Raw genomic sequence first — 26798 nt, forward strand, 5'->3', positions numbered from 1 at the left:
ATTTTAACACTTTCTGGTTTTTAATAGGATACTGTTAACAAATATTTTATTTAACCATGTAATTTAATGGTCTAACTTCATGTGTGCTACAGTTTGTGATTGATAAACAGTAAGTATCAAGCTTGAGATTTTCAAAGGGGCTGAAGAATAAGTACACATTCATCTCCCATTAAGTTTTCAATGCCTTTGAAAATTTTAGTCATGCTTATCACTGGACTCATAAAAGATTGAACCGCATTATTTAGTGAGTGTCATTAGAGAACACATCTGCATGTTGAACTAGCTGAAGTATTAGAACAGTAATCAATTAAATCTTTCCAAACTGAACACCTTTGTCCTGTTTTTTAATCACATCCAGCAGCTCCACAGCTTATAAACGTACATACATCTCAACCTTTTAACTTGCAGAAGTTCACAGTTCCATCCTAATGCGTTTCAGTTAAGTAATAAAAGGAGATCTATCTGTACAGATTATTACTGTGAATGCCAATTGCATTTATGTATATATCAGAGGAAAGATGTTAGTCATTATACATTTTTGCTTTCCTTCAGCTTCCACTGCTGCTGTAAGAAGCATCAAAAAGCATCAAGCAATTGAAATGTCTTTCACATTATTTCCTCCTCTTGGCGCAAAAGTCAAGAACCTAATTACAGTACCGCTACCATGGGTACCCTCTTATGGATGGAAAAGATGGATCCAAGAAATTAGGTAAAAATTTCAACCCCTCAGGAAGATATGAATGTAATAAAGGGCATGAAGGTGTTACGCCTTCCACATCATCAGTTAGAACCTGTATGTGTGGTATATACATCTCCACAAACAAATTTACCACCACCACCACCACTCCCCTCCCCCGCCGCTGAAGAACTGATGTATACTTTCCAAAAATTGAGTTAGTTTACTTACTGGCTTTCCATAGGATGAGATAAAATCCTTAGTTTTCAGGAGTTTCCAACACAAAACCTACTAACTCAGTAACTGAGCCTCACACTTAACCTGTAACGGTTTTTATATGTGTTAATATTAAGAAGGGCACGTTCAGTTGTTATCTCTTTGAAGGTTCAAATTCAGGGGCAGAGCTGTTTTTCTGCCACTTTTGCCTCAGAATCATAGGCAGAGGAACTCCACATTTACATGCAGATGAATCTGGATGTGCAGAAAGAATCCACAGTGTGTGTGCTGAAAACAGGAGGTGAAAAGGATAGGGGAGAGAAGGATGCCTCTCCGGGTTGTGCTGGCATTGAGGGTACAATGCTACTGCAAAGTCTAAGCCCATACACTTAGCGTGTCTTAGGGCATGATTCCACTGAGAAAGGGATGATGACTGCAGTCAGGGATTGTGTGAGCAGGAAGGAGGTGAAAATAAAAGGAAAAAAATAATCTAAAAATCTCCACAAAACTATGAAGTGTGTAGCAGGCTGGGTTTTTGGTTCCTTAATGTCAGAATAAGAAAAGTTTTCCTTGTAACAAGCTTGGAGTCAGAGAAAACATCAGACTAAAGTCTGTATGAAATGGTCCATGATTTATTCTTCTTATACCCTTTCCCCTTACTTTGCCAGGTAATGGCAGCCAAGCTGTATGTTAGAAACTCAAGGCCAAAATCTTCTCGGTTACTCCCACACCTTCATGGGTATTTCCTGCAGTTCATTTAGGCTCTAAACTATTTCTAGGATGTTGGCCCAAAGACAGAACTCTGTAAATTGCACAAAAATGGGGAATTTAAGGACACTGAAAGTCAAATGTCCATCTCTGCAAGCATAGATTATTTTTCAAATGTGTATATAAATCAGAAGATTGGTGGAAAGAAGGAATAAGTGGCAGAGGAGAGTGGGAACCATCCCTTGTCCAGACAATGTTCAACATTCTTGTGCTGCATTCTGATGAAAAGAGCACTGGATTGAGATTAAGACAGTTGTGCTCATCCTTGATGTGTTAACAAGACAGTCTCCTTCTCCCGTCATTTTTCACAAGTGTCCTGATGACAGCTGCTGTGCTGAAGAAATTATTATTAAAAAAATAACTTTCTCTCTCACTTGAACTTTAAGTTGCAGGATCTGTTTTTAAACTAATTTTTCATTACTATATTTTCATAAGTATTCATGACTCTAACAGCTGTAAGCCTCTGATTGAAAAGGAAATGTAAAAGGATTTTTCTTTTTTTACCTGCAGACATAAAAGGTACTTTTAAGGCAAACATACAAAAGCTTTTCCCTGTTTTTGATATACCATTAGCACTGTTTTTAGCTGTGCTTGAACTTGTACTATGATATGCTGAATTATACTTTCTTTGGGCCAGATCCCTGTCTGCTGGAAATAGTAATAATTTCATTATTTTAATGCAGCAAGGCTGGTATACAACACTTGTAGACAGGTGCCATTTTTGTGAGATTATTGACGTCTGCCAAGACCTGAAGTATTTAAATGCTCTCCTCATGCTAGTCAATATTCTAGATAATGACTTTTCATTTAAACTGCTTATTCAGATCTTTGATAGCATATTGGTCTGTCAGATTTTGATTATAATATAGGCAAGAATACTGGAGGAGACAAAAATAGATCTTCAAATGAGATTATGATGTATATGGTAAGATCTACCTCTGGAGGGTTTTCGAGCTTTTTTGCTTAGTGACGGGAGTATTGCATCTTCTTGAGTTACAGCAGTTATTAAACCGGTTGACAAGAGAGATGCAGTAGTTGCCTTGAAAAGAGATTAGTCTATTGAAGGAGGACATTCTGTAGCTCAGAGACTCTTCTTCCAATAAGCATTTTAGGTCTGGATAGCCCTGGAAATTTATTGTGTGTTCCGCCATTAATACTCGTAAACACTACAAATTCATACAGCCCTTTTTTGCTTACCATGTCTGTTTCTGTGGCTTCTGAGATACATTGAGCTTTCAGTGGGTAACTGTGAAGCAGTGAACACCCACTTACCAACTCATCTGTAGGCAGGGCTTTTACTATTTGGTAAAGATCTAAGCCAAGATAAATAATCCTTCAACTTTGATTGCATTTAATTCAAGAGTAGAAGTTCTCATAGGCATATATTTACACCATATGTGTAAATTACAGGTTCCGGTGCAGTGTACCATTACTTTCTAATCTAAGTATAAAAATTCTACATGTGCTTAAATAAGCAGAAGATAAGCTTTTAAACTTTTTGAAATACAATAGGTTTTTTCATATCATTGATATACAAGGCGTATTTTCATAACACTTCTACACTTATGTCAACTATTATTGCTCCTACACTACCAGTAAGTAGTGTGCTAACATCTCTTTTAAGGATGAGTAATCTTCACTGTATTTTTTAACTGGAAAATGGAAGATAATATTCATTTCCCCTTGGAAAAATGACTATATGAAAATGCATCTTCCTACTCAATTTATTTGCCAGCTTTTGTATTCAGATTGCTTTACTGATTAAAGAGTCAGGACATCAAGGTTTAATTCACATTGAATTTTGTCACTGTGGTAAGTTTTGCAAGCATTTCAACTTTCCATATATCCTAGTTTTGATATTTGAAAACAGGACAATATTTCAAATTCACTTTTCTGAAGTGCTTTTAGGTAAAAGAAGGCATGGTTTCCTTATTTAAATAATGGTATGGGTGATTGATCAATACTTTTATTCTGCTGTGTGAGCAATTTGAAATAAATATTAAGCTGTATAACACTATCAATGATGACATAGAGTCAGCTTTTCTCTATTAGGCTTGTGGTACAATATTTCCTTTTGATGGTTAAAGGAAGGACACAATTTTTTACTTTATCTATTACAAATGTCTTGTTCTTCGATGGAACCAGGACATGGTTTGTTGTGGTTTTTTTTCTGTAAAATAAGACTTTTTTTCAATATTTTACTGCAACAAATAAGCAATACCACAAAAATGTAATGTTATTGTGGCTGCTGGAAATACATATATACCTTGAAATTATCGATATTGATAGTGTAGCAATGGGCTTAGTGTGGTTAATTCGAATGGAGAAGTAAGGTTGCAAAAGGTTTTTGAAGGGAAGCCTTTCCTTAAGAAACTAATTTAGAAACCCAGTGTTTGCTACCAGAGCCTCTAGAAGTCAATGGAAATGTTCAGTGGTGATGTAGATGGGTCCCTTATGACATGTTGGTGTATGCCCACAGCAGTTTGTTTACTAGCTAGCTATCTACTAGTTACTAGCTATCTCATATTTACTAGTCACTAGCTATCTCACAGGTGTAAAGAATCTCTGCCAGGGATGGTTTCCTGGCGATATTCAGAACAGACACAATTCCATCAACCTTTCCTTTCGCTGCTAGACTAAACTATGATAAGGCGGCCCTGAAAGTACCATGTCCTACCGATCAGGAGAATTGTAATATTGTTCGGTCTTATTGTGTACATGAGAAGAAGCTTTGTAAACATGGACTCAGCAATTCTACGGGGAAAGAAAGAAGCAGAGAGGAAGCAACGTAAAATGGAAGGCTGAAGCACTCATACTTCAAGGGGCAGAGTGATTATTCTACTACCTGAGCAAGAGAGGATATGGCAGGTGTTTAAATGTCTGTATGTAGTGCATATTAGCTCTTTCTTTTAGCTTTGATGTGACTTTCCCAGTTTAATTTACATGGTATAGCTTCGAAAATAAAAAGAGAAGATATTGAAGAGCTATCACGGCAAGCTTTTCATATGGTGTCAGTTTGGGATAAAGGAATAAAAAGTTCTAATAATATCTTTCAAGCATTAATCGCTGCAAGATGTTGTGAAGACCAGAATTAGAGCAATATGTGGTCCTTGCCATCTTTGACTGTTGAGACTCAAAGGCACTTTTGATCACTTAAAAAGAAAATTCAACACTTAAAAAGCACACAAACCAGTAGAATTTCCACAACAATCCAATTCCCCATTTACATCCCAACAGGGTCAATTTTCAATGCATTTCACATAAGAAAAAATATACTGTTCTCACGATTGTTTGTACGTGTAGTTCTCCATACCCCATGCTGTAAATATACCCCATAGTGTCAGATCCATGCTGTGACCAACAATATATGCCCAGTGGGCTAGGCTAGCAATATCTACTGTATGTTTATATTTTTTCCTTTGCATTTTTGCAAAGATGCTTCTTCCTCTGTCTTAGTCTGGCAGTATGGCTTGCTATAGTTTGGGGGATTGTAAAGCTGTCTCTAAAAAAGCATATTGGAATGCAGCATTTGGACTCAAAAATGAAAGCTCAAGCTCTCTACTGCAAGGCCTTTGTTTTCTAAATGTTTGCAGGGTATGCAGCAGGACAGAAAAGCTGCACATCAACGCGAATGTTTCTAGAAGATGTAGATGATGCAGTGGCATCTTAGTGCCTCACTTCAGGTGAGAATTGTGGCTCTTTTGGTATGTGGCATTTCATATTAGGGCACACCTTAGCTTCCTGAACTGTGTTGGATATCAAAGGAATCTGAAGTAAAATTCAGCCTAAAAGTCTTTTTAAAATATTGGAAATGACAGCTTGACTGCTCAGAAAGGAAGAATTTTATTTCACAAAAAGTGAAAAATAGTGTTTGAAATTTCTTTAGAAGAAGGCAAAAAGGAGATGTCACATTCCTTCTAGTCCTATTTTCATGTGATTCTGTGAATGTGGCACTTGGGTTGGTAATAATTTAGCAATGAAATATATCCAATAATTTAAGAAAAGTCAAGATTTGTCTAATTTTGTGTTTAAGAGGTTCTTGGACTGACTGTAGTTTTCTAAAATTTCATCCATCACATTACAAAGTCAGAGTTTGCAATCTGACCTGTATGCATGTTTGTGACTAGTCAATTAAATCTCACAGTTCTATTTCTGTTTCCTGATTTGATTAACTAACTGAGCCCACTGAAACACAAATAATGGAGCTGAAGGCTTCACATTGTCTTTCAAATAGGCTTTGCATTACTCAAACCTGTTCATCTGAAAGTTTGTTCAAAAGATGCAGAGACATGCCCAAGGTAGAATTATGGAAAAATGCCACTAAGTGTTCAAATTATTCTGGGCGTGTATTCACAGTGTCAAGCCTGAACCATTTTGAAGTATTCTAGGATTATCTAGAATCCTAGAAATGCAGATTTAGGATGATTTCTAAACTGTTCTACATCTACTAGACTAAACATTTCTTAAACATAAAGCATAATTCATTGCAACTTCTGAGGACTGGTATTAGTGTAGCGTTTCTTTTTCAGTTTTTGAAAACAAACACAACATAATGCATCTGCTAAGAACAAACTTTCCAAAAAACTTTAATAATGAGAAATAGAGAATTGTATATATATGTACATATATACATGCATTTATGTATAAATATGTATGAACATTATACATATATAATTATTATTTATTTTATCAGAACAAATTTTTAAGGAAAGTGCAGCTGCTGATTTTAAAAATATTTTTATTTTTGACTGAAGTAGTAGGCATCCTTTTTTCTGCATCCTCTGAGTGAAAGATGTCAGTACTCTTCAGTGATACTTTTTGTTTAAAAATCTCTTTCAATGTATTTGAAATACAAATTTCAAACCCTTCAAAATAAAAGAGAACATTTTTAATCAAGCTGTCACTTTTTTAAAGTTGTACTTAACAGAAGTATCATTATTTCATTGTGAACCAAGACAAATTTTAAAAATATCAAAGATAACAGCCAAAACCATTTGTATGTTCTTTTCTTAACTGCTGTTTATTACTGGATTGTCATTTGCTGCTTATCGTGAAGCACGATCTAAACCTTACTAAGGAATGATGATCAAATAGTATCATAGAGAGATTTTTTAAAATTTGTAATTGCATGATTAAATGGAGCTACTTATCAGCCTAGTGGGCCAAGAACATGAATCCTAATTGAAATCCAGAGTCAAGTTAGCCTTTGTTAGAGAGTTAATACAATGAAGATATCTTAAATGTCTGAAAAGATCTTTCGAAGAGATCATAAAGGATTCCAGTAGGAACCTAGCAGGAATTCTGCCATTGAATTAGGGATTTAAAGTTCTGAGAAACATTGTTGATGAATTCATGGCAGAACAAGAAATATTTGTCTTATTCTGCAAATACTCTGGAGGTAATTTGTGTCCCAACAGTTACATGCAGAAATCTGTGCTATAAAAAAACAGGAGTGAAAACAATTTTTGCTTGCAAAGTAACCAGAATGCTAGAAAGCTAGTTTATTCGAAAAAATTCTGCTCTTAGTTACAAGAATATAGAATTAAATTCTTCTCCTGAACAGGAAAGATAATTAAATTGTCCCATTTATTAACTATACTACTAGTCTATTCATTAGAAAAACTAGCAAAATATGTGGGTTTTGTTACAGTTCTTGCCTACCATTTGAGAGCTGCCTTGAATAAGGATTTCGTAATTCATATAAAATAGTAAAATGCCTGCCATTCTTTGTGAAGAACTGGTAGAGTACTATGTTATCTTTTAGTCCCTGTATTAAAACATTACATACAAAAGGAAAATTTAAGTTTCATATTTTGTGGTTACTGGCATAGATATTGCAAACAGTAAATCAACTGATTTGCTAACATTTTTCTCAGTTCAGGGCATATAGCAAAAGAAAATTCTGAGCAAATTCTAAAAGGCATTCAGGTTTGACTCTAGTGGTTGCAACAAAGCCTTGACTTCAGAGGACCTGGACAAGCTCGAGAAGTGGGTCCATGTGAACATCATGAGGTTCAACAAGGCCAAGTGCAAGGTCCTGGGTTGGGGCAATGCAGTGTCAATACAGGCTGGGGGATGAAGGGATTGAGAGCAGCCCTGCCGAGAAGGACTTGGGGGTGCTGGTGGATGAAAAGCTGGACATGAGCCGTCAATGTGCGTTTGCAACCCAGAATGCCAACCGTGCCCTGGGCTGCATCAAAAGAAGCATGGCCAGCAGGTCGAGGGAGGTGATTCTGCCCCTCTACTCTGCTCTGGTGAGACCCCACCTGGAGTCCTGTGTCCAGCTCTGGAGCCCTCAGCACAAGAAGGACAGGGACTTGTTGGAGCGGGTCCAGAGGAGGGCCACGAAAATTATCAGGGGGATCTTCCTATGAAGAAAGGCTGAGAGAATTGGGGTTATTCAGCCTGGAGAAGAGGTGGCTTCGGGGAGACCTTATTGCAGCCTATCAGTACTTAAAGGGGGCTTGTAAGAAAGATAGTGATGAACTTTTTAGCAGGACCTGTTGAGAGAGAACAAGAGGGAATGGTTTTAAACTAAAAGAGGGTAGATTTAGACTAGGTATAAGGAAGAAATTTTTTACAATGAGGGTGGTGAAACACTGGCACAGGTTGCCCAGAGAGGTGGTAGATGCCCCATCCCTGGAAACGTTCAAGGTCAGGTTGGACGGGGCTCTGAGCAACCTGATCTAGTTGAAGATGTCCCTGCCCACACCAGGGGGGTTGGACTAGATGATCTTTAAAGGTTCCTTCCAACCCAAACTATTCTATGATTTTACGATTCTAAATTACTGCACTGTATTATATCTATAACAAATATACAAAGACATACAATTTTAATAACTTAAAAGCTTTGGAATTCGACAGCAAGAAGCGCTGTATTTCAAAATTCTGTTGGGAATGACACAACTGTAACCCTGCAATCAGATCCATAAGAAACCAAAGTTGCAATATTAGAGTTAAAGAACATGATATTCAGAATGATGAAGCTGTAAGCAAGACAGGGTTTCAAAATAACAATTCTTTTTTAACACCACAATTAACCACCTACCCTTCCCAGATAGATATTTGGAGATAGCTTACTATCTTCCTGATATAATTTTAACAAAAGCAAGGCTAGTGTGAGGAGAAGTTTGGGGAGAAAGTTAAGTGTACTAGAGAGGTTTTTTGTTTTAAAACCAAAATTTTTCAATTAACCAAACACAAATACAGCTTCATGTGTACAGTCAAGAAATTTGATACTGTCAAATCTGTGATTCATGTTTGCAGTCCTTAGAATGTGAAATCCATTGGCAAGATTAATTTCTAAAACCCTAAAAGTGAGTTATATTTTATGAAACTAGAAATTCTTTAAATCCTACTTTCTTGGCTCTTGAAACATATTTACTGTTTATTATGATACACGAATTTATATTCTTTTTGCCACACTAGTTAGTGTGCTAGTTTTCACAAATATGTTTATGTTGTTTTTCTATAATGTTTAAAAATTAGATTGTTTAAAAATATGCAAAATATTTAATGAATGAATTGTCTGTCTTTGAAATCAATGTAAATTACATGCTTTGTAATCATGCTAGAACACCTGCTTGCATTTCCTTTGGGTACTATAGGCAAAACATTGCTTACATCTATTTCACTTGATGCCAATGGAAATTTTTAATGTAACAGGAATCAGATTACTGAATATCTTCTATGGCCCAGGCATTCCACTTTCTAGTATTTATAACTGCTCTCAGGGTTTCAATCACAAGAAGACATGCTGAAGCTCTTGCTTAGCAAACTCCTTCCTTTATCAGCAGGAAAGACATTTCAGAAGATATAATTCAACTTAAGAAATTTGAACCAATAATTTTAGTGATCTGATTGTTTGAGTTCCTGATGACATGTCAATTCTGGCTGGTGAGTACGACCAATTATCCACAGAGACATAAGAAGCTGCATACCTGCAGTTATTTTCATTGCTACATCACAAAAAACCAGGCTCTGGAATTAAAAAACTCATAGATCAATAAAACCTTGGCCACATTATAAGAAAATGCTAAACATCAATGAGAAGACAGTTTCTAGTCCAAGTACTAGGAAAATAGGAATCCATTTATTTCAGGGCATTTTTTCCCCCCAGAGTCATTGTTACTGGCCTTATTCCTGTATCTGATTTGTTCTCTTGAATAGTTTCCAGCAGGTGCCATATTTAATACAAATGCTTCCAGTCCTGAGTAACGTACTGGAGTTAATAATGTAGTGGCAAAGTTTTGATATTCGCTAATCTGTTTTCAGTTGGTTATCCTGAAAATAATGTCTGCTTGCCCTATTGGCAGCTCCAAAGACCATAGTGAACAGGTGGGGCATTTTCTTTCCAGGAAGTGTCAGTTTGATGTCTGGAAGCAGATGTAGTTTTCCCCGACTCAGTGCGGGTCTATCTTCTAACTTAATAGGAGCTCTAAATAGCTGACAGGTGATAATACATCTAGTCAGCTCGAAGCATATTCTGACTATACTGCCAGCTAGTAAATGGGAACTTTCACTTCTGCAATGGTGATCTTAAAGCGATCACCTTTTAGAGCAAGAAATCATGTTTAAAAAACTTTCTGATTAGAAAATCAAGTCAGCCACCTTCATAGATATATGTAATAGATATAGCTATGTGTATAGAAACATTATTTTGTAAAACAGCTGATATATTGGTTATCTGATATTAAAAATCATTTTCAGGGAAGAAGAGATTATTTAAATCTCCATTGTAGGCACCTCTTAAATGCAGGAGGATGCAGAAGTCTACATCTCATCTGACCTCTGATGTCAGTTCCAGAGCAAGGATCTAAACCGGTAAGTAATTCTTTTCTTCTAGAAACCCATTTTCACTTACTGAGCATTTTGGGTGGACCAAGTGTGGCTCCGTGAGTGCAGTTCTCAGGGGCTGAAAGCTTTTTCTCCAGGCTCTGGTACTCTTTTAGTGACTTCTGCAGTCATACTGTTTATTCCAAACTTGCATTATGTAGTTTCTTCTGAGAGAAGAGGGGGAGGAGAGTAAGACAAGGGAAGGGGAGTTCAGTTATTAATTTTTTTCACTTACTCTCAATCCTACTGTCTCCCTTCAGTTTTCTCTGGTCTGAGAGAGAACCATCTGTTCCTCTCACCTTCCAATTTTTCCCAGCAGTTGGTCCAGCATTTAGAAAGCAATATTTTCTTCTAGATACAGTAATGTGTTCTCTGAAAGCTGCATGGCTGAGGATGCTCAGCTAATACCCAACTTTCATTCCTACTCCAGCTAGTTCTTCGTGTATGTTCTTGCAAACTGTGTACCCTAAAGTGAATATTTGATATCATGCTGAGATGGTGCCTAACTCCAGGTTACGGTCAATTCCTGCTTGGATTACAGCCCACTTAGAAAGTAGAAAATCATTTTAGGGTTACCAATTCAGCACATGGAAGCAAAGGGGATTTAAATCTGAGGCAGCTGTTCTAGCACCATGAATATGTAGGAGCAACAGTGTAGTAATCAGATTTATGAAACAGAAATGTTCTTCACATTCCAACCACATGCAAGGCAGATGGGCTGTTTGGGTTAGCTAAAGAAAATCCTGTGGGAATGTAGGATGTAGAAGGTGTGAGAGCTGAGTTGTATTGTAGATGTGCTGACGTTCTTCAAGGATGGTAATCAGGCATCCGCAATCACAGAAGATCCCCTGTCTCTGAGGCCAAAGCAGTTCTAATATGAAAAGAGGAAAATGGACTATTTATGTCTATGGAGATGGTGCACAGACCTGGTGCACATGGTGCACCAAAGCCCAACCATGGGCTGCCCACAAGACCATTCTCAAAAGGAACTGAGTAATGGCCAAGATGATCTATGAGAGATGATATTTGCACAGTTTAGAGATCCACAGATCCTACCTTTCCTCTTGAAATGCAATGGTTTTCACCCTTTTTTTCACTTAGTAAAAAAGATGGGACCTGTATTCCCTTTGCCTTCCTTCATGTAACCTGACAATCTGAATTATGAGGATTTGGCCCTTTGTACATTTGCAGTTGTACAAAATGTAAACTTGATTTTCATGAACTTGCTCTGGTATGTAATCATTTCCAATAGCGAATATGCTCTTGAATGTGGTAAAATTGCTTAATATATTATAAGATATTAAATCAAAAGAAAAAATATCTGCTCAGTTTGTGATACCTTGTTATATACCCATTCTGGGTGAGAAAGATCTTGGAGATTTAGTACGTGCAAAGAACCACAAGCCATAAGAAGCAAATATTTAAACCTCAGTCCTGCAAATATTCAATTAGATTCTTTTTGTCATCAGGAAATCCAAATTAATTTGACTGCGTGGTGGGTAAATCATTTGCCAAACCCCACTTTTTAGAACAACAGTGATTTTGCGCTGTATAAAGTGATATTCTGAATAACTCGCCGAACGGATGATTCTGTCAGTCGGCATTGTGTACTGCAGGAATACAGATGACGTGTGTAGATAATAGACAGACAGACAGACAGACAGATTGACCAACCGACTGACCAACTTTATTTGTTAGGCCTGAGATTCAAGGAAGAAAAATTACTGGCAAGTTAAAAACTCCTGAAAAACAAGATTTAAAATAGAAAGGATGACACAACTCTAACAATAACATTGTGAATGGCGACATTGTCATTCTGAATGGAGATCTGCTTGAGTCAAATTGAATAACAGTGCTCTTTTTCTTCATTAAGGCCATTAAAATCTGTAAGGCTATGGGACCTGGATAGACATAAAGGTTTTAAAAAGCAATGAGGAGAGACTAATGCTCATTGCTGCGTACTTACTTGAAGAGTCCAATTAAGTAAAAGTTTGTGCTAATTTGTGCTCTTTGAAAAATCTAAGCAGAAAAGCCTCATTTTTGCTATTGCATTGGTTCAGGGAAAAAACCCTACAATTTTTTCTCGGTATCACCATAAATATTACAAATACTTTTTGGAGTGCAAAAAAAGTTTTTACTATTGTAACAGGGGATAAATGTTATTTGTGCATAACATCAAAATACAAGAATTCACCAAGATTCTTTCTCTGTGCCTCACTACGCTGTTTCAGTGGAGTGTCTCTGGGAATATTGCAGTTTTCTATTGTTTTTTGGAAGTGCTAATATTAGCATGAAATGTGATAAGAATTATTTAAGAGCCTAATTGCATGCTCTCTATTTGGCATTTGAATTTTACATCCTTGGAATTCGTCTTTTCAGAGTGCTTTATTTAGTTTCTGTTAATACCCTGTAATTTAATAATTGTAGTGGGAGGCTGAGAAGAATATGGAACATGGAAAGATTTGCATATTTCTTTGATACAGTAGTTTGTGATAGGCTCTGACCCTTTTTTTTAGACTGATCTTAAAGAACAGTTTTGCTAAGGCTGGCGTGAACACCACAGAGCATGGAGAGACCAGATAGGGAGACTATTCATCCTTTATTCCATTCATTTGTCATATGATTAAGGGAAGGCTGACTCAATCAATCAAAGCTCTGCAAAGCAGTATTAAGCAATGTAATTCTTGATTAAATCTTGCTTTCAATGTAGATATCAGCCTGAAGAAAAGTTCTTTTAAACTAAATCTTACCATGAAAGCAGAAAAAAGAAAAATTGCTTTTTCTGTTGCCCTAAGACTATGCTGAAAAGCACATCTGAAAAAAATTGTAGCTGTGACTTCATGTTTGAGTTTTTGCCTGTTAAAACATATTACTACAGGCCTCTGTTTTTTGCACTTGTAACCCGAGTAAGAAAATGGCATGCAAGAAAGAAATCTTCTGGAAAGATTGGCTAATGGCTATGTAAACAGCAAATGCTTGCCACATATGGGCATTAGGAGGTTTTATTGCAAAGACTCAGTGACTACTGTGAACAGGGTAGAGCTCTGAAATGTGGTAGCAAGGCAGATCTTTCGGGTGGAGGCTTGGAAATAGTTTGGCAATGTCCTTACTGGAGGCTTTGGGACCTTTTACACAGGGCCTATGTAAAAAGAGGACTACAGCAGCTAAAAGACAAGGCTGTACTGCGCTGTTTGGGTCTTCTGCAAGGGGCTGGGGTGATGTGAATGAAGGGAACACATAATCAACAAAACAGGGCTTAAGCAGAGTTACTTCAAGCATTTGCATGTAAGCAAGGAAGTGCCTGCAAGGCACCATCATGGGGAACCCCCTCCCTGACCTTTTCTGGGAAATCCGCATGCTGGGGTGCCTCTCTGAATTGCCTGTATGCTAACACGTGCAGTATGGGGAATGAGCATGACAAATTAGAGATCTGTATGCAGGTGCAGGGCTGTGATCTTGTTGGAATGATGGAGACACGGTGGGGGGGCTCGCATGACTGGAGTGCTACAATGGAGTGATACAGGCTCTTTAGGAAGAACAGGCTGGGAAGATGAGGGGGCGGAGTTGCTCTTTATGTGAGAAAGTAGCTGGAGTACATGGAGCTCTGCTTGGGGATGGGTGATGAGCCAACTGAGAGCTTATGGGGATGGGAGACATTGTAGTGGGTGTCCGCTATAGGCTGCCTCATTGGGAAGAACAAGTAGATGAGGCTTTCTACAGAAAGCTAGAAGTAGCCTTGCGTTCACAGACCCTGATCCTCATGGGGGATTTTAACCACTCCAATATCTGCTGGAGGGACAGCACAGCAGGGCAAAAGGAGATTCTAAGACACCATTGATGACAACTTTTTGACTAAGTGATAGAGGAACCAATGAGGGGAGGTGGTCTGCTGGACCTTATACTAACAAACAAGGAAGGGCTTGCTGGGGATATGAAGGTCAAAGGCAACCTCAGCTGCTGTGACTAAGAAATGGTGGAGTTTAGGAACTGGAGAAGAGGGAGCAGGGCAAAAAAAACAAGATCACAGCTCTGGGCTTCAGAAGAGCATATTTTAGCCCCTTCAGGGAACTGCTTGAAAGAGTCCTATGAGATAGGGCCCTAGAGGAAAGGGGAGTCCAAGAAAACCAGTTGATATTCAAGAATCACCTCCTCCAAGCTCAAGAGCAGTCCATCCCAAAGAGCAGAAAGTCAAGGAAAAATGCCAGGAGGCCTGCATGAATAAGCAAGGATCTCCTGGCCAAACTCAATCACAAAAAGGAAGTATGGAGAAGGTGGAAGCAGGGACAGGTAACCTGGGAGGAATATAGAGACACTGTCCGAGTATGCAGGGACATAGTGAGGAAAGTCAAAGGCCACGTGGAGCTGGATCTGGTGAGGGATGTCAAAGGCAACATGAAGGGCTTCTACAAGTACATAAATAGCAAAAGGAAGACTAGGGAAAACATGGGCCCACTGCTGAATGGAGCAGACCTGGTGACATAGGACGTGGAAAAGGCTGAGGTACTGAATGCGTCCTTTGCCTCAGTCTTTACTAGCAAGAATGGTCTTCAGACATGCAAGGCCCTAGTGATCAGGAGGAAAGTCTGGAGCAAGGAAGATGTATCCTTGGTGGAAAAGGATCAGGTGTGGGAATACTTAAGCAAACTGGGCATACATCTGTCCATGGGCCCTGATGAGATGCACCCACAAGTGCTGAGGGAGTGTCTGATGTCATTGCAAGACCACTCTCAATTATCTTTGTTTGATCATTGCAATTGGAAGGGGTTCCTGAGGGCTGGAGGAAAGCAAATATCACTCCTGCTTTCAAAAAGGGCAAGGAGGACCCAGGGAACTACAGGCTGGCCAGCCTTACCTTGGTTCCTGGCAAGGTAATAGAATAAGAGGTAATGGGCACAAAGTGAAACACAGCAGGTTCTATGTGAACATCCAGAAACAATTCTTTACTGTGACGGTGACTGAGCACTGGCACAGGCTTCCCTGAGAGGTTGTGGAGTCTGCATCCTTGGAGGTATTCAAAAGTCATCTGGACATGGTCCTGGGCAACCTGCTGTATATGGCCCTGCTTAAGCAGGTGGGCTGGACAAGATGACCTGCAGAGGTCCTTTCCAACCTCAACTGTTCTGTGATTCTGTGAGATGACAAGAAAATTGAAAAAGAAAGGTTTCAAAATATTGTGATTATCCTGAAAGAAGTGGGCTTCCTGCTGCACCTTTGGCAAGGATGAAGTAAAAGTTTCAGGAGGCTTCCTTAATAACGATGAGTGGAAAAACTCAGTTTCTACTCTCAGTCTACTTTTTGAGGGCTGGAGAAGGTGCTCAGGATACAGCAAATATTGGGGCATGACAGAGGGGAAAAATACACTCATGGAAGTGGGCATCTGAGTAACTGTCCAATTTGCATTTCCTGTGTCTGTCCCCTTTCCTCAAATAACATTACCTTCTGTTTTTCCTGTTAATAGAGAAGGATCCTAAATTTCTCTACAGATTTTATATAGAAATTATTTTAACTACCCTATTTATAGGGCTAAATACAGACCATAAATGGAGCGGTATTTGAGATCAGCTCAAATAAGCAGTTCATCAAGAGGCGAGAGTTACTGTGATTTAACAAGGAAATCCAGTCTAATATATTTTTAGTTGGCTGCATTACATCCATGCATGACTTACAACCATCATAGTAATTCTGAAGAGAACTTCTCATCAACTAGTAATAATAGCCCTAAAAAACAAGGAGGCTTTGTACTGTGCTGCCATTTCTTTACTTGCTCTGGAAAGACCAAGAAAGATAGAATTGCCACAAGACTCTGCAGTTTGCACAGAAGTTTCCCATTTTCTGACAGTGGATGTCTGATGTCATGAATGTACAGATCATAGTGTTTAATCTTCATAGCTTCTCAGAGCAGAATTATTCTAGATACATTTTTGTATCTATGACAGCTGAAAACACAGAGAACAATAAAATTTAGAAGCCCCAAAAGCATAAAATATTTTTATTTATAGTATAGGTCAGTTAAGTCTGACAGAAGACTTAAGTGTTTTCCCAAGATTCACCCATTGATAAAATAGTAAATCCTTATAGGACAAAAGATGTGTTTGTTGCTAACTATGTACTAGCTTTCAACTGATGAGGAGTTTTTTGCTCCCAGATATAAAAATTATTGAAAAATATGTCTTGGCAAAATGGAAAAAAATGCAAAGGGATTTAATTGAGTAGTATGCATTATCTCTTAAATTCTTGATTTAGCATTTTTATTTCAGCATTTCTATTTCATCACCTGACTCCCTAGTCACTTTCTCTGACTTTTCGGGAAATTACGAGCTTTGTGGAATGGTTGGAATTTGACTAAAGGCTGAGTAAGGATTACTTGCATCAGAGAGATTTTATAGCAACAGCTTCCCAGATGTGTGGGAATGTTTGCATGTTTCAGGAGCATTGTATGAGGACATGATCTAATATTCTGTTGTGAAATCCTAATTTTTTCAGTTTCTCAGAGTTCAAGGAATTCTTGCTTCAAATGCAGCAGTAGAAATAATATTGTTCTTTAGCAAACAGTCTTGGACAGATTGCAGAAATCTGTTAAATATTAATCCCATTAAGGCTGAATATTCAACTAAAATTAATTGCAATGCTATGTAAAAATAATTTCATGAATTTATTTAAAAAGAGATGCAATGAAATGCGTAGAAACTTGTAAGTAGTGTTTTAAATAATACAATGAATCTTATAATAATTTAATTGTATATTTGAGGGTAATATAGGTACAAATCTGAGAAGAAAAGATTGTATATATATACTTACATATATGCATATATATGTGTCTGTGTGTGTACATGCTACACACACACACGTATCTATATAAACATGACTGGTGAACCAGGAAATAAAGCAGAAAATAAACAGGTCTTGGATAGCCAGCATACAGATGTCCTATCTGTGCTTGTCCAGATTACCGGTCTTCTGAACTCCTGCATCCATGTGCACGAACCTGTTTGCACCTCCATTTCCTGGTATGTGGGTTTTGGCAGCACGGAATTAAGACTGGATATGTGTGGATCCAGACTGATGCCTGATCTGGACATTTGGGGAAGCTGGTTACTGGAGCATGATGTAGCATGATAAATTAGCAAGGAAGTACATGTGCAGTGGCTGTGTACTCACTGAATATGATTGGAGATGGTAAAGAATTTAGAATATTAGGAAAGAATTATGATGCCTGTTCTCCATTTGCTGCACAGTTTTTAAAGGGAAATAAACCTTTTCAATTTTTTTTTTCTTGCTCAATATTTCTCCCATCCTTTCTCATGTGGCCCATCAGCCATGTGGATATTTTGCAGAAAGAATAAAGACAGGTATATGAGTAGGAAGGGAGAGAGAACTCAGTATAACTACTTTTTCCTTTCATATATGTCTTTTCTTGTGGTATATTTCCCTGCAAGAACATTCACAGGGTGAAAACAACATAAGGGCTACTGAAAATACGTAGCAACGTACTGCATGCTTCTTATCCTCATTAATTCAAGACAGATAGCATCTGAATGTAAAATATCCCTCAATATCACTACAAAAAATGGAAATACAATATGAGCAATGCGTTATTTGTTTCAATGATCTTAACATGTGCACTTCAGTGCACTGCAAGGGACCATAGCATAAATGTTCAGAGGTATTCAGTTTTCTCACCCTACATGTCAGGGGGTTCAAGAGAAAGCTCTGTGGAATGGTTAATCTGCTTTTCTGAACCAGACAGGTATGTAGATGTTATTTCTAATCCCTGCTTGGAGAGTGCAGCCACCGGGGGGAACCACTTACTGTTCATATCCAACGTGGGACTAGGTATTAAACTTAGTATTAAAGGAGTTTGGTGGGAACCTGAATGCTTGCGAGATTAGCAAGTGAATGGAGACCTCACCCACCACACAGGCACTTCGCCTGCCCACGCAATCTAGGCCATCAACAAGTGCGTATACGGTCTGAGGAGAAGTTTGCATGTTCTGCATTGGCAGCCTGTACTGAAACCATTAGTGGGTTCATGCCTAATCCTGCCTCTTTGTTGCAGTCCATAGCTAGCACGTTTGTGAGCTGCGATGTTGAAAGGCTCCAAGCCCCCACTGGTCTGACAGGCTGCTGCTTACATATACGAGCCTTGATCTTATAGTTTTGGATGTCAGGGAAAGGTTCCATTAAGTTTGGTGGGCTTATTAAAAAAAAAAAGATCTCTTCTATTTCGTGCTGTATCGAGTGGTTTTTCAAATGAAGGTTTGGATACCTGATGGTCCAGTCTCAGACACTTTATTAAAAGATTGGCTCAGGACTTTCTTCCTGTGCTTCCTGTTCTTTTTTCTAGGAAGACCGGTTGCTATGACCAAAATTAATCACCATTTCAAGTTTCCTGGCACACATATGTGAAGACGAATCACTTTCTGTCCTGATTCTATTATTGCAATTATGTGATGAAAAGGAGAATGCAAGCCAAAACACAGAAGCCCCAAATCTTCAAATGCAAATGCCCTTGCAAATCAACCCTCTACCCACATGGAGAGAAAAGATCCAGGCTTAGATTCATAGTATGTAGCCTGGCTCTGATTCTGTGTATGAGGAAGCTTACTGTAAGACAAAAATCAAATTATCTCTGTGTTCAGAAGATAGTTACCATTAAATTCATCTCTGCACCGTCTAATTTCATTTTCAGATTTTTGCATAGTTTATCTTAGTTATCTTAGTAATGAAGAATGTTGACACAGCAGACCATGTTGCGTAGAGAGGAACTCAACTTTACTCTCTTTAAAATGGTTGTCTTCAAAACACTTCTGGGTAGAATGACATGAATGGAATAAAAAACCAGACTTCTAGCTGCAAATCCATATTAGAAAGCCTTATGTTAGTGTTAGGGTATCAGGGTTGCATTGTCAAAGAAGGGCAAAAATGCTAAGAGCATGAGAAAGGCCTTATTTTGTCAATATTTAATTCCTAATGAAAGAAAAGTAGCATAAGAAAGGAAATGATTCTTTTTCATCATTTCAGACTGCATGTTAATGTCAGTATATCCACGTTCATTTACAATGTGGTTTATTCTAAAAGTACCAATTTGTTTGTACTACAGCATTATTTCAGTAGTTTTGTTTCAGGCTGCTATTTTTATGTCAGGGAATCCAAAAGAGGGACCTTGTGAAGTCTGAGGTGTTTCTATTAATTTACACAAGATTTTATTTTTCTAATTCCTTCATGATTGTTCCAAGGGCTTTTATTTGATTTTATTCTGCAGAAGATTAGACCTCAATATTGTAAATGTTTTCATTGGGACTGGTATATAAGGCTGCTAGGGCAAGATACCACCTGGGTAACATTGCTTGCTTTGAGTGAAACGTACTCCTAGGACAAAGTGCCAGGACAAATAGTTCAACCTTTCTGTCAGGAGTACCCAAAATGTGTCTGACGTCCCACTTTGAAACCCATGAAAGCACTTCAAAGAAAACTTCTTAATTGTGACCATCCTCAGAAGAGTTAACTGCTTGTTACAGCTCCTGTGTGTCATCCCACAAAGCTTGAAAGCCCAGGGAGTCCTACAGTTGTACCTGCAGGAGCCAAAATGCTCTCCTGCTTCTGCTGTCACTCCTGCAGCAGGGTCTGCTCCAAATGCCATTCCTCCCTGGCACAGGTGAGGCATCAAGCCCCAGGGTCCCTATGTTTTTCTGTGCAGCCCTCATTCTGATGTATCCACCATTAAGTGGTCCCCTTTGAACAAAACTCAGGACCTCCTATTTTCCCCCATTGAAATCTCAGCTCTTCAGCAACTTTACATTTTGGTACTTTGCATCAGATAAATTTCTTCTTGGAAAACTGAATTCAGGATCACATACTCGGAGCTTGCTCAGACTTTCTAAATGAAGTCAATCATCTCCCATATGTTAACTAGATGTTTTAGAGGTTAGTCCACAATTAATTTTACCTTGGAAACAATGAAGATGAATATTCTCTTGAGAAAAATCTGAGGAGTTTTACTTTAGTTTGATTGTGAGGAATGGCTGGTACAGGGAGAATGTGAATCTGTATTCATGGTGTTACATGCATATTATATTACAGGGAACGTATTCCAACAACAGTGTTATTGTACAGCATTATACAGTAGAAAATGTGAGCAATAGTACTTTCAGGACCTGTAAGAAAACCGAAGATAATGCCTTCCCATCCTTCTACCAATATTTATTAGTCCCACACCAGTAAGACCACCCTTTATTGGCAAATGCAGTTATCTCACTTGGCATCTGAGAAGCTTAAATACTAACCAGTCTGCAGCTTTTTCTTCTCTCCTTAATACACAGAGGATTACCCTTGTGAAGGACTACATAAATAGAAAATGTGATGGCTTTGCTTTAACTACACTAAGCCTGTCTTTTTTTCCTGGCAACAGTTTTAAGCGTCAGTGTTGCATCCATATTAAGTGTGAATTCCCTCGTGTAAATCCCATTAAGGTTAATAGAATTTTAGTTTTACTGCTTAATAAATTTCGAAGTGGATTAACCTTTGAGAAATATATAACCAGCCATAATGCACAGAACACAATCCCATATCAGCATACATATACTGTACCTAAGGTATGGGAAGTGCTAATGGACTCATGATGAAGCAGCTTTATGTTATATGCAAAGAAAATAGAATAGAGTATTTTCAAGTTTGTAACAGCTAATATTTCAGTATCATTTGTCTTTTATTGGTTTTTGTTTTCTTTTGTCACTTCTACTCATTTTGAAATTACATTCTTCCAGCTTTTGTGCTTCTGGATTTAAAATAATAATGAATGATTTGAGACACCAGCTTTTCCAAGCTGTTAGATCATAATGCAATCTTATATACAGAGTAATCACTGGACCTGTGGAGGAACTGGACAGTGAGAGAGCTGGTACTCAACTGCATGTATTTTAGGAGGATCATAGAATCATAGAATCATGTTTTAAGAGGATCCCATGACTTTATGTCACATACATAACACAGTACTTATTCACACTTTATGAATTTGAAATTGGTTTATAGCATGAAGTATAGGCTTCCTCTAAAATTACCATATTTGTCTTTCAGGAGCTTTCAGAGACTCAGGTCACTCCAGTTGCCTTTTCCAAGTGCTGTTACATTGGATTTGCTAACTTTAAAAAGACATGCTTAAGGTAGAGGAACCTTTTTTCGTTAGAGGCAGGCAACACTGCTGAACTTTTGGTCATTGGTGCTGCTCTGAAGTCAAGGTGAGTCTGTGTCTCCATGGGCTGGCAGCCTTTCCCCTGACCCTCCGTGGGGCAATGCCATTCATACGGATGAGGGCCAGCCCTCTCTTCTCAACCCCAAATTTAGCTAACAGAAGTAACCAAAAGGTCTAAGCTTTCTAATGCTCACCCATCTCCGCATTTCTGCTAGAATTCTTCGTTTTTTCCCATTGTTCACATGCCTCAGTACATCTCAGTTTTTATTTGTGTTGCTGGTGTGGTAAGTTGGGAAATCTGCCTGTGTATAACTGTAAATTGCAGCCAAGGTTGTGAAACAGCGGAGTATCTGATTATTAGTTATATTCAGGAGACTGACCGAAAATGTCATTACAGGTTTCCGTATTTATTATCTCAGAGAATTCCATATCCAACAAGAATAGGATTTTATTTTCTTTACATGCCAGCCCTGTAACTCTGCCTGTGATCTGAAAGTCAAGCTGTCATCTTTGCTTTTAATGATTTTTTTGCAACAGAAACTTACGTTACAATATTCCTGCTAACTTGAGCCAGCATACGACTGAGGCTGTTTTTATAGTTCCATTGCTTCTGCAAAGAGCTGAAGTGAAAAATGAAAGAAGTAAAAAAGAAAAAAACACCCAAGAAATTCTTTTTGTTATAAAAATAAATAGTTATGATCTTAAGTAGTTACAGGAACACCAGTGGTTCAAAGATAAAATGGCATGTCTTCATAGTCCTTTTTAATGACTATAACTGTACTTTTAATGTCTAATAGCAGTAAACAGATGCAATAGCATCCATCTAAACAGGCAAGGTGACTTATCCTTCTCTAATGCACATAATAGCTTAAAATTGAAAAGCAACTTAAATACGATTCATTCATGCTAATAAGAATTAACTAGGAACCTCAAGAGAGGTATCACTCAAGATTTCAGCCTATAGCTTCTTTCTCATGGAAGGATCCAAATTCTTTGCTTTACCTTCCAGTGTTCCAGGTCATGCTTGATTTCATCTTCAATTTCAGCAGTTTTCAGTGGCCAGCTATGCAAAATCTGAATACCTCTATTTGTGATACTACCTAAAAATGCTTTCCTCTGAGAATCATTTGTAGTTCCTCGTCTTTCCTCTGTGACTAGAACTTGCAGTTAGATTTGCAGCTGACAGTGTGACGAAGTCATACAATTCTGCCTGTATTCAGTTCACCCCTTCGTCCAGGGTAAGTTAGGCTGCTTTACCTCTGATGCTGACTGATGTAACATGTATATTTGCTGCTACACTTTTAACATCAAGTGATACACAATTTTTCTATACTTTTAAAAAAAATAGTAGATGCTTAATGGTTGCAAAAGGGTTCAGTATTATCCTAACTTTCAAGATGAGGAAACTGAGGCAGATGACAGAGGCAATCTGTTACAGTGCACTACCACAGTCACAAAGTGTGTTCGAGGCATTTATCAAAAGCAACAAACAGTTGCAGAAACGGACACGTCAAAACCAATTTACTTAAATCATCTGTTTTAGACTTTCCTCATTTTTTTGCCCACAGGAAAAATATTCAGTGTCAGTATCTCGTCACAATGTGTCATTAAGAAGTTGTAAAGTGGCTGCCTCTGCGGTATACTTGTACAGCTTCATGTGTGAACACTACAAGTTATTTTTTAGGTAGCATGGATTTATTCTGGAGAGCTGGCTTACAGCAGCTTTTTGTTTATCTATAAGTATCTTGAGGAGTAATTGTGAAGGATACTTTGTGTGGCCAGTTTTTTGTTGGTTTAGCAACATGCTGGTTCTTGGGGTTTTTTTAATGAAATACTTCTGGCGTTGTCTCCTGTACTTCCCACTACCCAGTCCCACGTCTGACACATCTCAGTGCTGATGAGACTTTGAGAAGCCACAAGTACTCTATCCAACAAGGAGCGTTTTGGCAAGACAGTCTCCATGTGCAAAACCTGAAGAGACCAAGTGCACCGTGCAGAGGAAGAAGTCAATTTCACTTGACCTTTCTTATTTGGACTATTCTCTAAACTATCAAAGCTCCGTTTTTTTCTTTAGTTGAGCAGAATAGGTAACAGTAAAGTTTAAATATGTGTATTATTTAAATCTTCATTTGGTAATGGATTATTTTATACAGTTCAGCTCTATGGATATGGGTCTATTTTCCACAGATCCTGCCAAGAGAGTTTCCATTCTGGGGCTTCCTGCTTATTTCTTCCAGCTGCTTCTCTTTCTTATCCCTTCTGTTGTTATTCTCCTCTTGTCTCCTTGTTTTCACTACTGATGGAGGAGAAGCTTGGTTAGACTTTGAAATCATAATATAAATGTTCTTGGCAATTGTTTCTTTCTATACTCTTTATAATTATTCTCCGGCGATTCCAGTTGTATTTTCCATTTTGGAGACCATCACTGAGGACTGCATTACTCAGTCAGAACGTTAAAGTTGCAAATAATTTTTTAAGAGGATTCATAAGGAATATGTTCGACATTGAGAAACAGCAGGAGTAGCACAGGGGTCAAAATGGTGTTGGCTGTGTTGACCAGAGTGATGCAGGAAGGAAAACTCTTTAAATAGGTCTTCATTTTCTGCCTAGTCCCTAACCTACCCCACAAAGTCTGTCTGCAACACAAAACCTCCTGCCAATCTCACCTTGCAAGTTCACCATCAGCAATAATGGAATTTGTGGGACTTGTTGACCCAACCTTCTTCAATGGTGTGGTACTGGTTAATGCATGAAATGGGGATGGGCGTGCATGTGTCTGTGTGTATCATTTGAATCCTCTATTGTATTAATGACAGATAGTTTTAAAAGACAAAAGAAAAAGTTGTTTTACGTCTGTGGAAGTCATTTGACTACCTGTTACTCTGTTGGCATTAATCCTAGTCTTGTCAGAAGTGAATTGATCCTCCTTCCTGCAAAAATAACAACTGGCGTGGAGGCAGCGAAGTGTTGTTTTCTCACATGTGAAAGTATTTGTGGAACAAAGTCCTTTGTTTGTTTGTTTGTTTGTCTCTGTGTGTGTGTGTGTGTTTTCTCCACTTTTGGAACATATTAGAAAGCATCCTGCTCTTGTTATTTCTTTTGAATAGTCTATTTTCTGTAGAAAGTAATATCCACATGGTAAACTCCTATTCATCAAAACTGTGCCAAATATGTGCCATTTTAAAGCTAAATATATGTTATTTTATTTTACTTTAAAGCAAGCCAAAATACATACCAAGAACATAGCTCTGGATGGTGTTGGTCCTATTTTCAAGTGAGTATTTACTTGTGTGTAAGGCACTTCTGTGCAACAAGCTGAGTTGGTAAGGGGCTGCTTTATGAATGCAGTACAGAAAGCAGCATTTCTTCCTCCTCTTACTGTGAATTTACCTTTTAATTGTAAAAATACATATTTTTCTATTCTTGGCGAAGTTTGCAAAGCATGACCTCGTGTGCCTAATGCAGTCATACCTGGCTCCCTAGCACTCCCCTTTCACTTGCATTTTAGGAGTGTTTCTCCAGGGGACATAAAGTTTACAAAAAAGTGTTTGGTTTGGGGGAAGTAAAGTGTTAGTACTTAGGAGCTTCTGTGTCAACTCTTATATCCTTCTGTAGGTATGACTGACTGATGTACAGGAATGTATTTTTGGTCCTGTTTTTCTTCCCTCTTGATGGGTGCTAATAAGTCTTTCCTCTTGTCACGTGCTGGTGATATTTTTCTTCCTTGGCTTGGTCAGGATGAGAAAAATTTCTTAAACAAGCTCTCCCATTCGACTACTATACACCAAAACAAGGCCCCACCGCAGGCCAGAATAAATAAAATAGGGAGATTCCTGGAGTTACAGGACCACATGGTAAATATCTTCCTTTTCCATTATTTTGCTAAAATGTTAAAAATCACTCTTTCTTTTTTGTAAGGATTGCATTTTATATATCTGGCTCAACTTTTTCTTTTCTAAAAAATAAAAAATGTTACTGAGCAACTGTGTTAGCAAATGCTGAAACTAAAAAACTGTATGTTATAGCATGGCCAAATTAAGGATGTGTTATGAAGTTTATAAATTAAAAAAGAAAAGTTTTATAAAGAATTGAGAGTAATCCAAAACAGTGGTAATTCCTCTTTGATCACATGGAAAACAATTCTACATGGTCTGCAAACTTACTGACTTAGGAGAATCCAGTAATTGAGACTAGGAATAACTTAGCAATTTCACATCTTACTTGGACACTTGAACTGACCTTTGTTTGCAAATACAACATGGTTCTGTAAACAGAATCAGGTCAAGTCACTCTGGCTAATAATTTGTTTATTTAGAATATGAGCTTGGTCTCCCTGAAACAGCCTGAACATTCATCCTAGGTTTTCTGAATAATCTCACCTGGGAAAAGACGTTTATCAGTCTTCTCCCAAGAATGTAGAATTTTGGGTTTTTAATGTTGAAATGTTATTGGCCTTTGTTGTCAAACTTCTAATTATTAAACTTCTGATATACTTCTAATTAATAAATGTTCATTTTTTATTGCAGCATTTTCCCATCGAAAGTCAAAGAAAGCTGATTTTCAAGTGTCAGCTGCATTAGCAACTTCTTCAATAAGAGAGTGGAAAAGAAAATCACCTCTCTGATCAGGATTTCTGGTGCCACTGCATGAAAAGTAGCTGGTGAAGTCTTTAGAAATCAAGTTCCAGTGCAGAGACACTCTTTTGTAGGGAAAAAAAATTGCATCTGAGAGTAAGCAGGACACAGGACTCCTTCACGTTGAAGACCTCCTTAAGGAGGACATAAAAATAAATGTGAAAATCCAGCAGGTTACATAATTTTAGACTGCTTTTTAAAACATATGTACAATTTGCATATGATAGGGTGAATTGGTGTGCAATGTACATAACGGATTCAAAGATCAAAACACGACGACATAGTCAATTGGTAAGAAAAATGTAAAATTGTACCAACCAGTAACCTTCCTAGGGCAACGTATAAGCCAGTGGGTTTCTTTTTTTAGGTCTTTTTTCAGGTCTTTTTTCTTCAACTTGTATGAAGGACGAATCTTTATTCTGACAGTATTCCTGTAAATGGAGAGCAACATCCTTCAGTAAAAATTCAGTAAATACTTCAG

The 26798-nt window shown here is 37.9% G+C and overlaps 1 protein-coding gene across 1 annotated transcript in view; it reads left to right on the forward strand.

The window, feature by feature from the left end:
• Nucleotides 1–26347, forward strand: part of IQCM (IQ motif containing M) — a 112359-nt gene extending 86012 nt beyond the window's left edge. Inside the window, 4 exon segments of the mRNA XM_075150479.1 lie at nucleotides 553–667; nucleotides 669–709; nucleotides 26210–26283; nucleotides 26285–26347. Coding sequence (XP_075006580.1) covers nucleotides 553–667; nucleotides 669–709; nucleotides 26210–26283; nucleotides 26285–26347 — 293 coding nt within the window.
• Nucleotides 26348–26798: the final 451 nt, after the last annotated feature.

This window comes from Calonectris borealis, chromosome 4 (genome assembly GCF_964195595.1).
Source record: "Calonectris borealis chromosome 4, bCalBor7.hap1.2, whole genome shotgun sequence".
NCBI classification, from domain to species: domain Eukaryota; kingdom Metazoa; phylum Chordata; class Aves; order Procellariiformes; family Procellariidae; genus Calonectris; species Calonectris borealis.